Below are 16,719 nucleotides of genomic sequence, written 5' to 3' on the forward strand. Positions count from 1 at the left end.
TTTAGGGTTTCCCAGCGGTGCTCAGATTTGTAATGAGCTTAAAGAAAGTTGGCTTTCAACTGGAAGGGGCCTGCTTTCCATCTAACGTAATAACTGGCTCTCTGACATGCTTGATTCTGATGGGTCGGTCACGGCATTCCGAAAGTCCGCTATTTTCCAATAACGAAATAATGGAATTCCGAAAATGATGTCATCAATAGCAAGGTATTTGCCAGCGCTTCTTTCATGTCTCTTGTATCATGCCATGGATGGACGCTCTCTCTCTCTCGTTTCATTCTCTCTCGTTTCATTCAGAAGCAGCTGGTGCCATCTGTCGCTCTGTTATCGACTGTATTTACTGTAAAATAAATCAGAGGACTTCAGTAATATTGTCGAAGTGTTCGTCTTGCGGCTAGAACGATTGTTTTGTAGGCTACATTGTAATGGATTATAAGATAATAAACAGGTATTTTAACGTTGGCATGAAACTGAAATGATGTATAACTGAGTGAAACGGCTTCTCGAACAAGAACGAATGTAGGGCGGGGCTTGATTTTGTCCTGCTGGATTTGATTGGATGGTTGTGGTTTGCTATTGGTGGATCTCATGTGAGTGACAGTTTGCCCCGCCCTCAAGCCAGTAAACACATAAGAGGGAGGAGAACTTATTTTGATTAAAGATTACGAGGCACCTAAATTAAAAAAAATTATAATAATATAAAACGGATAACTCATTTATAATAAATGCTGCAATGAAAAATAAGAACTTTCATGGTGACTTTGAAACGGTTTCTTCTCAAATCAATATTTCTTGTCCTTATCATTATTTATGTGATGAAAAGCTGTGTAATAAGTGGCACAACTGTACATAATCCCTTAAATGTCTGTCTTGTTTGAACTTGTTCAATTGTATAGGCTCAAATCTGTTTTTCTTCATGGAAGCTTTGTGTTTAATTAGCTAACATCATTTTTTTTAAATTCAAACTCAAAATCAATTTTTTTGTGTCTAATTATTTACTAGCCATGTAATAAGTGGGATATAGGCTACATCCAGCCGGTTGTTATTGAAAAAATTACAATATTTTGCTGTATGTAGGTTACATTATCTCTTACATGTAAAACAGCTACTTACCAGTTCTCATGATCTGCGACCAGTTTATCCTCAGAAGAACTCATTATTGCAGATGGAAACTGACATCAGCTGTCCAATGCCTTTTTCTGTGAACAATATGCATCTGGCGGTCAGTGGGCGGCGTCATCTGAGGCCGACACTCGTTTCTTGGTGTCGCCCATCACTTGAGATACAAATGATTGTGATTGCATGATATTTGTGGTATTATTTTACAGGAAGGCGCCCACACACTCCTTTTGACGTTAACATGGCATTCAAAACCCCTTAATTTGTCCAGTTGATTGGATCATGAAAAGTAGCCGTACTTCAAAAAATATTTTTGAGTAGGATATATCTGAAATTTCTGAGTTACATAGACTTCAATTCCAAGTTAACTGGATAAAAGAAAATATAATGTTGTTTTAGTTATTAACCAGGTCATTTGGAGATTTTATCAGTCATATAAGGGAAGCTCGTTTAGTTAATTTTCCCAAGCCAATGAGATTCTTCACTTATTTTAAGTAATCAACTAATCACATTTTACATTATTCTATTTTGATAAAATAATGATCAAGATTTCTTTGGAATTACAATAACTTTAAGTTGACTTTATAATTAGTGCTGTTACCCTTACAAACCCAGGCTTGTTTCTCCATTTAGTGTCTTGAAGATCGCTGTGAGCTATCCTACTTTGACATTAGGAGTTAATGATATCGTTTAACTGAGAGAGTTTCCCATTAATGAAAGAGCAGATATGGAGTACATTCTTGACGAGCTCAAAAATGTAATTAAAAAACCCTCAAGGGTGGTGATGAACCTCTTGATATCTCAAACGTGTGCTGTCTTTGATCGGTCCGTGGTCAGTGAAAATGAACCATGTCTTCAAACTTGTTGTTTACATAACCAGTCCTCATCATCTCTCGTATCCCTCTCGGCGCTCATGCCAGCTCCAAGCCTTCCTCTCTCTCTCTCTCTCTCTCTCTCTCTCTCTCTCTCTCTCTCTCTCTCTCTCTCTCTCTCTCTCTCTCTCTCTCCGTTCTGTTGTTTTGAAACACTGATCATCTCTGATTAGGCGGAAGTCCTTCCCTCCAGACAAGTGGCATTTCACACTCATTATACCTAGCTGTGATCTCTCCTCTTTTCTTTATCATTAAAATCTGTCGTTTTCTCTCTTTATCTCTCTTGTTCTGATTTTGTCTTTATAACACCAATATTACTCATTCATGAGAATAACAGCATATGCATGCACATAAAGGGGATTTTATTTAGCAAATCACAACATGTTTTGGGCACGTTTACAACATGTATGTAACATTGAAGATGATTTGCAAACCACATTTTAAAGTCGGCATGAAACGGAAATTGCGATTCTTTTTTTCCCTGGCCTATTGTGACGTATATCCGACTGAAACAGCTCCTCGAATGAGAAAAAAATGTATGGCGGGCTTGATTTTGTCCATTGGGAATTGATTGGATGGTTGTGGTTTGCTATTGGTCGATTCAAATCTCCAACTTAAACTGTGGTAAATCTTGAATGGTTTGGAGCACTGACTTAAGTTTGGTTTCTTGTTAAAGACAACACATGGTGAAGTGAAAACAGTTAAAGTGAAACAAAAAAAGTTATAGAAGTTTAAGTTTATTATTATGGAAAATGCACAAAATTTTATTTTAAAATGTTATATTAAATATAAATTCCATAACACATTTTACTCTGAAACTGTGAGAAAATCAAAGATCTAAACAAGTTGTGTTCCACATTTGAGGTTGATATCTCCAAAAATGAGCTTTCAGTGAGATGTTGTTTGGCCGCAGTACCAAACGTTTCCACTAGATGAAATTTGTCTCCCATTCATTTCCAATGCGCTCATTTTTGACCACGAACAATACAAGTGTGGCTATTTTTTAGAACCATTTAACCTTTTCGATTCATGTCCATGATTTTTTTTGTGTGTGTTCACACAGCAAGTGCCAAAACCTTTACCAAGTTTCGCACCATTCCGATGAAGTATAAAATTCTAAAAAAACAAAAAGTTAAATTTTTCGGTAAAAAATTACCGAACAGCAACAGAGGGTTGAGGCACCAAAAAAAAAAAAAAAAAAAATCTTCCAAAAGATATGCAGCAATATTTTTAATTAGTTTGAGGCAAATTCTTTATTATATGGTATTTAAAATCAAAAGGTAAAGCAATAAAGCTAAAATGTAAACCATTTGACCGTTTTGAAAACATTTTACAATATAAAAATGGTTTTCGGTAATTGAAATAAAGTTAAAATAAAATAAAATATAAATATTAGATGCAAATCTTAAACTTAAACTTAAACGAAAACAGAAATAAAGTTGAAGTATTAAAATTACTAAAACTAAAACGTAAACGCTAAATAGAATTATTAAAAAACAAAAACTAATAAAAATGACAAAAGCACTAGAAATGACAATTGAAAAAATGGGTTCATTTTAAGTTAGGATACTCCCTAAAGGCAGTATGTAGACAACAAACCGCAGGTCAGGCTCTCCAAATGTGACTTTACAATCAGTCCAGTGACCCAAAAGTGTTACAAAAATCCCATTTATTAGCAAAAGCAAAAATCTATTAGCGGTTACATTTAAAACAGAAGATATTTAGACATATTGTACAGGTCATGATTAATGCAATATATACAGTACATGGTTTTAGATAGTGGTTGTCATTATAAATGAGATATCACTATTACAGTTACCATGTAGATCTCCGTTCATTAAGTGGTAACTTTTATTAGGCTAAGAGATTTTTAAATGGTAATATCAGCTAAGAAAGCCACCTCATAATTTATTAATAAAAAAAAAAACAATGAACGGGTTTAGCTTTAGCTGAAATAAATGCTGAGCTTTATTTGTGCTAGTATTTCCACATCAACCACAAATACTATGATTTACAACGGACAAAACCAGGTGCATACACTCATCCTATTAAGATTTTAGGGAATAATTCAACATCATTCACTTCACAATATGTCGGAGACATTGATAAACATCATTCACAGATTGATCATACAGAGACAACATCATAATGAAATATGAACACTCACTTGATTGGGCTTTCAATCAGTTACGACTGAACCCCTGAAGCCCTGCTCTCTCCTTCGGGTTGATTTCATGTCATGTGTGTCTGTTGAATGTTTGTGGGCAGATTCAAGAGTGTTCTCGTTGGATCCAGTGCCTACTACAATGAAACAGGGCCATTTCCTTCAGGGTGCATAATGAATCATTTGACCCTTTAAACAAATTATATCGTTGTGTTTTGTGACTCAGTTATGCGTGAATAGCTGTTGAATTTCAGGTGAAAATATCCTGAGGCAAACAGAACCATAGAGGAAAAATGGAAAATAAAATCTCTTGCGACCAAAACATGTCAGTGGTGTTAACAAATATCAGATTAAGACCCCCTAATATCTCTCACCTATACAAACATGAGACTGAACTCAGTGACCTCTTGACCTCTAGTCACTGTACAGAATGAAGCCAGCGAAAGTGCTGTACTTGTTGCTGTTCCCGCCATGTGCCTTTCCACCGTCCAGCTTGATGAAGATCTCGTCCCCGGGGTCGAGGTGTAGGATGGCAGTGTTTGAGGCGTAGTCGTAACTCTGATCCTGATCCTGGGCGATGGCACTGGCTCTCACCTGAGAGAGAGAGAGAGAGAGAGAGAGAGAGAGAGAGAGAGAGAGAGAGAGAGAGAGAGAGAGAGAGAGGAACAAGAGATCATTTAACAGAGCTTTTCAGTTTTAAGCCCATAGAGAATAAGTTATACTATTTACATATACAGTATATACACACTGTGCGCTAAACATTTTGGGTTCAGTAAGATATATATTTTTTTTTTTATAAGAAATGGTGACAGTGGTGATCAAAAGTGACAGAAAAGACATTTATAATGTTACAAAAGATTTTTATTTTGAACTTTCTATTAATCAAAGAATCCTGAAAAACTATATCACAGTTTCCACAAGAATATTAAACTGTTTTTAACATTGATAATAAATGTTTCTTGAGCATCAAATCACCATATTAGACTGATTTGTGAAGGATCATGTGACACTGAAGACTGGAGTAATGATGCTGAACATTCAGCTTTGATCACAGGAGTAAATTACATGTTAAAACATATTCAAACAGAAAGCAGTTGTTTTAAAATGAAGTCTTGGTGAACAGAAGAGACTTCTTTCAATATTTATAAAAGCAAGAAAGTCATATGTGTTTAGAATGATATGAAGGTGAGTAAAAAACAAAATAATTTTTTTTTTTGGGTGAAGTGTTTCTTTGTTTTTCTTTAGGTGAGACTGATGGGATTTTTCCTGTTTATGCAATCAACACTTCACATTCGATTACATATTGTCTGACTCTCAAATTGCCGTCTGCGGTTGTTTCCGGCAGATTAAAATGAGCTAACATTTTTTTTAATGAATCTGTTTCAAATAGCTGATGGTTTATCAGTGATTCTCCCACAGCAGACCTTTAAAAATATGAATGATGAAAATGTTATCAGAACTAAAGCTGGAGGCAAACAAGCATGTGATGTTCCTCACTTAATTTAAATACATAAATCATATAATGGAAATGTGGTGTCAAGCCTTTTAAAACATGCACTTATTCTTTCTTCATACAGGATTTCAACAATTCCGATGTGTGACCATGGACCACAAAATGGGTCACAATTTTGAAAATGAATAAATAAGCTTTACATTGATGTATGGTGTGTTAGAATAGGACAAAATTTGGTCGAGATACAACTATTTGAACATCTGGAATCTGAGGGCGCAAAAAAATCGAAACATTGAGAAAATCACCTTTAAATTTGTCCATTTATGTTCGCGATTGTGCTGCATACACTCACAAAAATAAATGTTTTATAAATTTACGGTAGGAAATTTACAAAATATCTTCATGAAACATGATCTTTACTTAATATCCTAATGATTTTTTGGCATAAAAATATGTTTTGCAATGTATTGTTGGCTATTGCCACAAATACACCCGTGCGACTTGTGACTGGTTTTGTGGTCCAGGGTCACATATGCAATTGATATTGTATGCCAATTGTCAGGGGGTTTTACCAAGATGGCCACTGAGTGATCTGATTTGCCTTAAGAGACTTTAGAGAGAGACACACATGCTCTGACACATTGAGCCGTTTCTCACTGGGAGATTCCCATCACATTCTCCCCTCTCCTCGTTATTTCTATAAATAAAACACTGCTCAGGTCAGGCGAATAACTCTGAGTATTTTTAAACTAATGGAAGAAAAAGAGCTTTGATTGTTTATTTGGGAGCCTGAGAGGATGGATGAATTTGGCATTTACTTGTTTGATGGACAGGGGCCGAACTTAGTCGCTCAAATATGAAGACATCAGTCAGACGGTGAAACGCTGTCGCTGTGGGCCATCACTCTCTGCGCTCATATGAGTAACACAGCTGACTCAAGCACACAGAATGCGTGGGTGTGTATTTATACATGTGTGTGTGTGTTTGAACTGATATCCGTCATGTGTGTTTCCATGTGTATGACTTGAGAGAATTATAATTGGAGCCCATAGCCTAGCTAAAGCTAAGGAGCTAAAAGATATATTCATATTAGCCATGTGTGCACAGTGTTTGTGTGTGTGAGTCACCTAGAGGTTTCGGAAATGTGAGGATGAGCAGCTAAAACAGCAAGTCAAGACTTAAGTCGATGTCACAAAGATACACAAGTGATTCATGTTATTGTTTATAGCAGCAATAATAAAATGAACAGTATTTTGAAATTATACACAGTATATATATGAAAAATGCTCTTTCTCTCTCTCTTGCACGTCCTGATTTTGCAGAGTTAGACGTGTTCCTGGGTCATCATGTTTTGTATAACATTCTTGCATTGGAAATTTAATCCTAACCATATCCCTACTCCTACCCATAAGTTATCCCTAAAATCAGAGGAGAATGATGGTGAATACACTGATGTAGAAGCACTTAACCCTGGTTGTAAGCCTGACATAAACTGGAAACATGTCCCTCAAATCTGATTGGTTGATTGGAATGTTGATCCCGGAATATGTTGCACTTGGTGAAATCATGTTCTGCCTCTCTCTCACTCTATATCAATGCATGTATGTGTATATGTTTTATATAAAATCTATAAATATAAAAATGCATGTATTTTTCCATGATTTTTGATTGTTTAATGCATATAACACTCCTATATGTGCGCATATAGTTCAAAAGTGTGAAATTAATTATTTTTTTTACAGAGCCACAATCACTACAGTCATTGAAATTAATCATATGTAGAATTAAATAGATAGTGGTCAATCAATTTGGGATTTCAAATGACCAGTTCAAGTCCCACCAATCTTAATTATTTTGTTAATATCTTGTTTGTTTATTCCTGTAAAAGAGTGAAATGCCTCTAATATTTCCATTTGTTATTTTTTTCTTTCCATTGAACCATTCATTATAAAAAAATAATAATACAAAATTATTCAAAATAATAAATTAATCAAAAAGGAAAAAGATATATACACATACACACACGTATCGCACTTCGCACATCCTAAAATCATGAAGCCGACCTGATGTGTGTGGCATTTTTAGAGTATTTATTTTGTATGTGAACAACTCATACTGAATGTGTGTGCTTTGAGTGGCCGTGGGTGTTTGAGAAGGGCCCTGATTCAGAATGACACACTGAGGGATGCCAGAAGATGAGTATAGTATGTACACACACATGCAGCAGCACTTCTGACAAGAGGCGAACACTTGCAGTGAAATCTTTCCTTGTTTACAGTTTACATTGACCATAGACATGACAGGAATTCATCTCCTTAATAAAACACTAAAGCAAACGTACACCATCTGAGGTGCAGATCAAAGAAAACAAATCTGTATAAAGGAGATATGACCGCAAACTCACTTGCAAATACTTTATTTCACCACCATTTCAGCAACAAGTCTTTGTCGAGGTGTGATTTCTCACATAATGGAGAGAAGTATAAATAGACAATTAATCACAGGTGTAGACAATCAATTAGCAATTTTAAACTTGTCTCCTGCACCTGTAACAACACAAACTTTATTAACACCAATTCCAGAAGGTAACAATCACTGTAATTAGTGTAGCTATACCGTTGTACATCATTTAAACACCCTCATTCTGGTAAATCGATTCCTGTTAAAGAAATAATGAGCTGCAAAACAAAAGCAGTTATTTACCTCATAACATGTCCTAGAGGTAAATCATATATTGGAAAAACAATTTGTGAGTTGAAAATGCGTATTGCTGAACATCAAACTACAATTAGATGCAGAAATATGAATTACCCACTGGCTGCACATCTTACTGAGTTTAATCACCCAATTACATCTCTCTGTTATATAGGAATTGAGAGGGTATTCTTACAGAGGAGATGAGGTGATCTGGATCGAATTCTGCTTAAACAGGAGGCCTATTGGACACACAAACTAAATGTCGACTTTGATCTAAGCTGTTTCTTATTAATATGATGATTCTAGTCAATGTACTGTATATCGGATTGAAACTTTTGTCTTGGGTAATATAAATATTCTATGCATTTAAATATTGACTGAATGTTGATACTCAAGTTGTTGTCTCTATATTTTTTGTTTCAGTGAAACTGAAAATGGGTGTTTTAGAATTACTAATTGATTGTTTGCTTGACTAAGATTGATTGTCTACACCTGTGAATAATTGTCTATTTATACTTCTCTCCATTATGTGAGAGATCACACCTCGACAAAGACTTGCTAGTGAAATAAAGTATTTGCAAGTGAGTGTGCGGTCATATCTCCTGTATGCAGAAATTCATCTCAAACATGAAACTGACCTTTACTGGAAAGCAACCCTAAATGCACTCCCCGTTACATACGGGATATTCTGGTATATGAATATTCAAACTGAAACCCACTGGAGTGGGATTATTCAGAAACTCGAGGAATTACATCCCTGTGGCAGTCTGTGTTTAGTCAGTGTTATGTAATTCATGCATTGCATATGCTGCCGGAAAATGACGCACCCTCCCTTCCATTAAAACAGACACAGACATTATTGCAATGCGAAACAGACCTGTAGTTTGGAGAAAAACAAAGTTAGCTAAATCTGTAGTCTGTAGTCATTATAAGTTCAGTTCAGTTTATAACTAACATTATATGTAAAACATTAATGTCTATAATAAATATCATCATTTCATAAGCTTGGTAAACATGTTACCACTTTCTTGTTCCCTGCTTGACAGATATTATTCATGGATAGGGCATGAACAGCACATGTTGGATGTACAACATAAAATGACTAAAAAGTACAAACATGTAAATAGAAAAAATACATATTTTCAAGGGCTGAGGGTTATACATACACTAGACTGTAAAAAGTGAAAATGTGTTACTGTTACCATGAGGAGGTACATGGTCATTAAAAATGAGTTTCATTAGTGTTGATGCAGTCAGTTATTCCTTTTCACAGTGTAATAAAAATATCATTATGAATATCATAAAATATGTCTTTTCATAAACCTCAGTACAGGTGTGTTAGCAGTAAAAAAACCCTACCTGTCCGTTTTTCATCAGATCCGCCCACATACTGGTTCCATCCCCTCCTCTCATGAGGACGTTGTATGTGAAGAAGTACGTCCCTGGAACCTTGCACACAAATTTCCCAGTTGATCCATCGTAGTTATTCCCAATGTTTGTAACTACGTCGTCAAACCTCAGAACCTCATAGCCCTCCTGTGGGTTTCGCAGACCTGCGTAGAAGGCCACGCGGGGTCCCATGTTATAGACCGCTGTGCCCATTCCAGTAGCTGTTCTTCCACCCAGAGCGGAGATCTCCGGTCGCTCTGTGTGGTTTTTATTTCCTGGTGGCCCCATAGGTCCTGGAGGACCAGGCTCTCCAGGTGGTCCCGGGGGTCCTGGAGGTCCCGGTAGCCCTGGTTTCCCTTGGCGGCCGGGTTTGCCCTGCGGTCCGTGTGCGTAGTTGGGCAACGGGGGTCCCATGCTATGATCAGTCAGCGCCTCGGCTTCCAGTTGCATATTAGTGATAGCCGTTCCTGTACCGACAGCAGCCGTAGTGCCAGATTTTTCCAAGAACGGATCGCAGACCATTCGGCAAGTGCCGAGCATCTCATACTGACCTCCATTTTCGCTGCTGCCCGCCAGATGAACCAAAACAGGAATGAGGATCACCAGCACCAATAGAAGCATGACGGCCACGCCAGCCACCAGAAGGGTCTTTCGTCCCAGGCTGAAGCGGGAAAGGGGCTGGGCCGCCAGCGCGGAGCTCTCGCCGCAAGCAGGAATATTGACCTCTGGAAGTGAGGGAACAAGCTCCCTCAACGTCAGGTGCTCACGGAGATGAGAAGGGAAATGAGAACCACCAGGGATCTCAGATGAGTGTGTGTATGTCTTTCCTGCTTGAAAGAGAGAGAAAGAGAGAGAGAGAGAGCATTCACTGCTTCAGCAGGTGAGTGGAGAGAAGTGTTTGGGCGTTGAGGAAGGAAGTAAGATTGAGAGAGAAAGAGAGAGAGAGAGAGAGAGAGAAAGAGAGAGAGAATGCCCTTCTAGTGTATTTCTTTGTGTGACTCAAAAAGGACAAGTGGGAGGAGGCTTTCAGCAAATGAAGAACCAGTGGGAGAGCAAGAGAGAATAAGAGAGAAAGAAGGGGTATTTGTGGAAACCCAATGCCAAGGAAATCTTAAAGTCATTTAAGTGTGTTTTATTGTGCAGTCTTTTGAAATATGATTTGATTTTCCACTTGTTGAACTGCAAGACTAGATGGGAGGGTTTAGACATGGTGGTTTGATAAAGCACGAGAGGAGAGGGAAGATGAGGAAGAGATAGTATGTTTCTCTGTCTGCATGATGGTCAAGTAAATATGACAGGATGCATTCTAAGCTTCAGCTAATCCAAAAGGACACCTGCTGAGTGCAAGCAAAAGGATTTTTCCGCTTCCCTCTTTCTCTGTCTCTCAAAACCGCCCTCAACGCATCTTCCTGGCATTGTTATGTAATTATGTCATTGTTTATTTATGTGCAGTAAACATAGTAATCCTTCCATAGCTCGCTCGGATTATGAGAACACGCTACAGGCATGCTCATAATTGTCTCATTTCATTAAATAAATGCTAACTCGTATGAGAGTTGATGATCATTTGTTGTCTTTTGCTATGATACAAGTGTCCCAGGAATAGTAAGCTACTGTAATGAACATGACTGTATGAAAATTAGAATATTTACCTTAAATTTGTTAATTCTGCAGAAGTTTTGATCCAAAGCTATTGCAAGTCAGAATAACTCTGGCCTCCCCACTGCATGTACATTGGCAACAAGGAATAGATCAACAAAAACTGTAAAACTGGTGAACAAGGGCCCAGACTTATTCACCCATCATGTATAACTAACTTTGTAAAGCTCAGTGCACAATGTTTTTGCATCTGGGACAAATTTCTGAATCGTTCCATCACAGGTCTTTGATAGTTCAGTGTGACATGCTCACTGGCGAACAATTATTTGCCCTTGTGATGAATCTTAGCCTCCAACGAAGTTCTGACAGTGTCAGAAATGATGCATCAAAATCCTGCTGTGTGGCTGCTCCTACGACAGTTGTCTAATTAATAAACGATTCGAACAGCAATTGACGACGTACTCTGTGTGTGAGAGAAAGAAAATACAAGTTCAAATAAACATAATGGTACAATATCTTATTAGTTTTCTCTTTTACATAATGAAACCTACCTCGATTTCACTTTGAAAAACGATCGATCCACAAATCATAATCAGCTCTGTCAATCACTTGTATAACACACAGTCCAACATAAAATTCCACTGGCTTTCATGCAGGATCTATTATTTACATTTATACATTTGGTAGATGCTGTTTTGGATTTTTAATCATAACTAACATTTATTTTTCTTGCAGGAACAACATTAATGTGCTTTTGAATTATGTACATTATATAATGAACATTTGAATAATGTGCGTCAGGTGCTTTTGAACTTTAAATGTATGTTTCCCCTTTGGCGGAAACTCATGACTTTGGTTGTGTGAGTGTAAAAATAACAAATATGGGAAATGAAACTAGACAGATGTCTGAGTTTGAAACCTTTTGATTATAAAGTAACCGTTAACCCTCTATGGTACGTTGTTGCCTCCAGGTAACATAGTCTATTTTAGTTTATTTTTTAATAAAATGAGACACCCATTTATTGGTCAAACCTATCTCAGGGGAGAAGAACTCAAGTAGACTACTTATCAATGAAAGTGCAAAAAAGTGGTCACATGACCCACAGGGGTCCAGTCTTGTTTCAGCACATGTGCACAGGTCACATGGCTCCATATTTTCCCCAATGAAAAGTGCATTTTTCACTAATTTGCATCCAGTTAATCCCCTACAGAAAATATGAGTCACCTTCACTGGCGAGTAAAGAAGTATTTTCAAGAAATTTACATCATATATCATCAAATGTTTTAGAGTACATAACAAAAACTGTGTGTTGCCTAAATATTTCAAAATATATACTGTAATTGAGTGTGTACAGACCCTTTCCAAAAAATTTGAATATCATGGAAAAGTTTATTTATTTCCATAATTCCATACCACAACTTAAACGATTTCAAGTATTTAGTTGTTTATTTGTACATAATTTGGGCTTCCAGCTCATAAAACCCATGAAAACAGGATTTCAAAAAATATTACATGAAATCACACAGTAATTACACAGTGATACCATGGTCATTGAACCAGGTTTTGGTTCTTTTGGCAGTGTGGGCAGGTGCAAATCCTGCTGGAAAATGAAGGAAGCATGAAGTGCTCTGAAAATGTCCTGGTACGGCTGCGTTGAGTGGACCAACACCAGCCGATGACATGGCTCCCCAAACCAACACAGACTGTGGAAACTTCACACTGGACTTCAAGCATCTTGGATTGTGTGCCTCTCCATTCTTCCTCCAGACTCTGGGACCTTGGTTTCCAAATGAGATGCAAAATTTGCTCTCATCAGAAAAGAGGACTTTGGTCCACTGTGCTTTATTAAATCCAGAGTCAACGCAGCCGTCTACCAGGACATTTCCAGAGCACTTCATGCTTCCTTCATTTTCCAGCAGGATTTGCACCTGCCCACACTGCCAAAAGAACCAAAACCTGCTTCAATGACCATGGTATCACTGTGTAATTACTGTGTGATTTCATGTAATATTCTAATTTTTTTAAATCCTGTTTTCGTGGGTTTTATGAGCTGGAAGCCCAAATTATGTACAAATAAACAACTAAATACTTGAAATTGTTTAAGTTGTGGGCCCTGAATCTATAATCTATGGAAGTTTAACGTTTTGAATGGAATTATGGAAATAAATAAACTTTTCCATGATATTCTAATTTTTTGGAAAGTGTCTGTATACCATAAACAGTGACGTGTCGAGGTGTCTCTCTCTCCTGTTTGAAAAATGCGGACCAGTGATTCTGCTTCACGAAGCAGTGATTGACAGCGCTCTGATCCAATGGCGTTGGGCATTTTCATGTTGACAGTAAATCTAGACCAATGATGTTGGGGGAGCACCGGGGGGGCCAATCATATTCCAGGGGGGGCTGGTGCCTCCCCGTGCCCCCCCCCCCCCCCCTCTAGACACGCCCCTGTAAAGCAACATTCATAACATTTAAGAGATACATTTCTGAAATGCAGAAATCACAAAGGATAGAAAAAACTACACTGCATGCACCAACCTTAAGCGAAGAGCTCAAGAAGATCTCACAGCCCGCTGAAGCAGGTGGTAGATGGTTTCCTGAGCTTGCTGGATTATTACAGACCTTTCTGGCCATTTATTTCATGTACGTCAGGTCTGAAAGAAGACCTGCTTGGAAATGCACAGCCTTGGGCTCGCAAGACAAGCATTGCTAGTTCATGGTAGAATATCCCCACTATGCAGGACACCTGGGTCTGATTCACAGCCAACGCAAAAAAAAAAAAAAATCACAGCCGCTGGTGCTAATGCTCAATCTTGAGTTGCTGAGAATGGTGTGGTGTTGCTAAAGTTAGCATGCAATCAAAACCAAAAAAATTATGTACACATTAAAAGTTTGTATTTGTAATCATTCATCAAAATATAATAACTTGTTCCTTAAAGGGGTCATATAATGCCATTTTTGTACAAGCTAATATGATTCTTTAGGGTCTAAATTAAAAGTTTGTAATATACTTTAATTAAAAATTCTCATTATTATTGTAAGAAAACACTAATTTTACCTGGTCAAAAACAGCTCTGTTTTCAGCACGCCGTTTCAGTGCATGTGTCTTTAAATGATAATGAGCTTTGCTCACCCCGCCCCTCTGCTCTGTGCGTACACCGTTTGAAATAATAACACAATAACCATAACGCGTTGTTCATTATAAACGTGGGATTATGAATTATATTGAGAACGTCTTACATAGAAAACATGCTGTAATGTACCCTTAGTGTAAACTGAAGCGTGCAGCAAGGTTTGCAAATTTGCAAAGATTAATATAAATATTAATATAAAGGTTAATAAAACATTACACTCACTTCTTTCGGAGGTTCAGCAGAAACACATTGGTACCGATCCGTTTTTTCTCGTTTGTAAAGCTGTCTGGTATGAAATGATTTGCAAACATGAAAGCATCGTGGGGAATCCCCGTGAGGGAATCCCCGCTTCAATCCTTTGGGCAAATCCCTTCAAAAACAAACTCAGCCACTGCCTCTTAAACGGTTCGGATTTAGGAACATCAAAATGACTGCTGTGTTCCTTTTTACACTGAAGAACAGAACACCACAATCGCAGACGCCATTCTGCTCATAGACAGCGCTCCAGTGAGGGTATCTATGATGACAGACAGCTCGCTCACGAGCGAGGGTGGGTCTGTGTTGAAACGCTGCTGTCAATCACCAATCGTGGGAGGGGCGTCGATTTTGTGACGTCACAAAATTAAACGGCTTGATTTCAGAGAGGGTCAAACATATAAGGAGATTTTAAAAAAAACACTGGATGGATTTTTATCATTTTATGATGGTTGTGTACAGGCACTGCCAACACACATTTCAGTACAATCAACTTGTAAAAGTGCATGTACCATTATATGACCCCTTTAAGCTTTATCTTCTCCCATAAAACTTTAATATATCGCAACCTTTTGATCAAACAAGGAAGGTTTTTGTCTGGCACCTACCGAAGTTTGGACGTGCGCACAATACTTCGAATTGATAATTTTTTCTCTGAATGTCAGGAGGGGTAAATAGGGCATCAATCTTCCTGAAACTCCTGTAGTCTGAGCCCGGATTTAAAGGAAGAGTTGACCCAAAAATTTCTGTCACTCCAAACCTAACTTTATTCCTTCTGTGGAACAGAAAAGAAGATTTCTGTCAGTTTTACGTTTATGTTAATCATGTTAATTATGAGTTAATCATTTTTGTGAACTATCCCTTTAACTTGCTTAAGCGATTCTTTGTGTCTAAAAGACAAGTCCCACCGTACACAACAGTTTGAAACGAAATGTGCGTTTTCTTCATCGTCTCTTGTGGTTTGTGATGCTGTCATGGGACATGATGAAGATACGGGAGGGCTTGCTGACTATCGCTGTGAGTCATTGAAACAGAGAGAATGTTGATCATTGGCTTCAGGGAAAGAAGGCCGTGAGGAGCTCTGAGCGCAGTGACTCAAACCGTGGCCACAGTGCCCTTGACGGCAGGCGCAGTAATGCGTCAAGAACAGAGACTTTTCCAGCCCTCCCTATATAATTTACTTTCTCCACAGCTCTTCTCCTCCCCATGCCTTCGCCAGCTGAGAACAACAAGCCCCTTGAGTCAGTCACAAGCCCCCAGAGAGATGCACGCGTCCTGCTCATCCTTGAGCAAGGGGGAATATCTTGTTTCTTATTCAATTTTACTTGAAAGGAAACATAATGTACAGATAAACCTCAGGCTGTGCCAGACAGACCACGATGTAAGCTAGAATGATCTTGTGAACTGTGTTTGCATACATGTGCTCAAGTGTCTGTATGTATGAACATATATGTCTGTGTTATCCTGAAGGTCTCTATGTCCGAGAGCATGCAGAGGAAAGGCAATAGCTGGTAACATTAAACTGACCGAAAAGCGTTAAAAACAGCCGTCCAATCATTTCAGCATCAACTCGCTAGTTACACAATGTATTCACACACCATAAATTACACTATGACAAAACTAGTTTAATATACTACCACTGCCTTTGAGGAGCACATACTAGAAAATATTGTATGAGACACTAGTGTTTGGAGTGGCAATACTATCACAAACAGCCCTGAAGGGAAAGGTGAAAACAGTAGGGAACAGACCTTCTGCAGTCTAATTCATACATTCATTTTTTTATTATCTTGTTGTGCTGTGAAACAAGACAAAAGCAGCTTAAACATTTATGCATACAATGCATTTTTCTTAATGTCTCCTGGAATGTTTTTTTTCCACAAAGTCAAAAATAAATCACTGCACCACTAGTGGCCAAAATTGATACAGTATGCCAATTGTTAAGGTACAAAAATTTGTTTTATTTTATTGCTCTACAAATGCACCAAAATTATGGGAATAAAAAAAACAAAAAAACATTAGATTATTGCAAAGTTAATCTA

The 16,719-nt window shown here is 37.8% G+C and overlaps 1 protein-coding gene across 1 annotated transcript; it reads right to left on the bottom strand.

The window, feature by feature from the left end:
• Positions 1-3,644: 3,644 nt before the first annotated feature.
• c1ql1l (complement component 1, q subcomponent-like 1-like) lies at positions 3,645-10,512 on the bottom strand. Its single transcript, XM_079863048.1, has 3 exons — positions 9,662-10,512; positions 4,527-4,746; positions 3,645-4,289 (listed from the first exon to the last, which is right to left on the bottom strand). The coding sequence occupies exons 1-2, from the start codon at positions 10,310-10,312 to the stop codon at positions 4,567-4,569; spliced, it is 831 nt and encodes a 276-aa protein (XP_079719174.1). The 5' UTR covers positions 10,313-10,512; the 3' UTR covers positions 3,645-4,289; positions 4,527-4,566.
• Positions 10,513-16,719: the final 6,207 nt, after the last annotated feature.

This window comes from Squalius cephalus, assembly GCF_949319135.1.
Source record: "Squalius cephalus genome assembly, chromosome: 25".
NCBI lineage: Eukaryota > Metazoa > Chordata > Actinopteri > Cypriniformes > Leuciscidae > Squalius > Squalius cephalus.

Bases quoted from the DNA above. Each gene is read 5' to 3' on its own strand.
- c1ql1l (XM_079863048.1), bottom strand. From the start codon at position 10,312: ATGCTTCTATTGGTGCTGGTGATCCTCATTCCTGTTTTGGTTCATCTG. The intron at 4,747-9,661 runs GTAGGGTTTTTT...TCTCTCTCTCAG, and splicing joins ATCTGATGAAAAACGGACAG to GTGAGAGCCAGTGCCATCGC.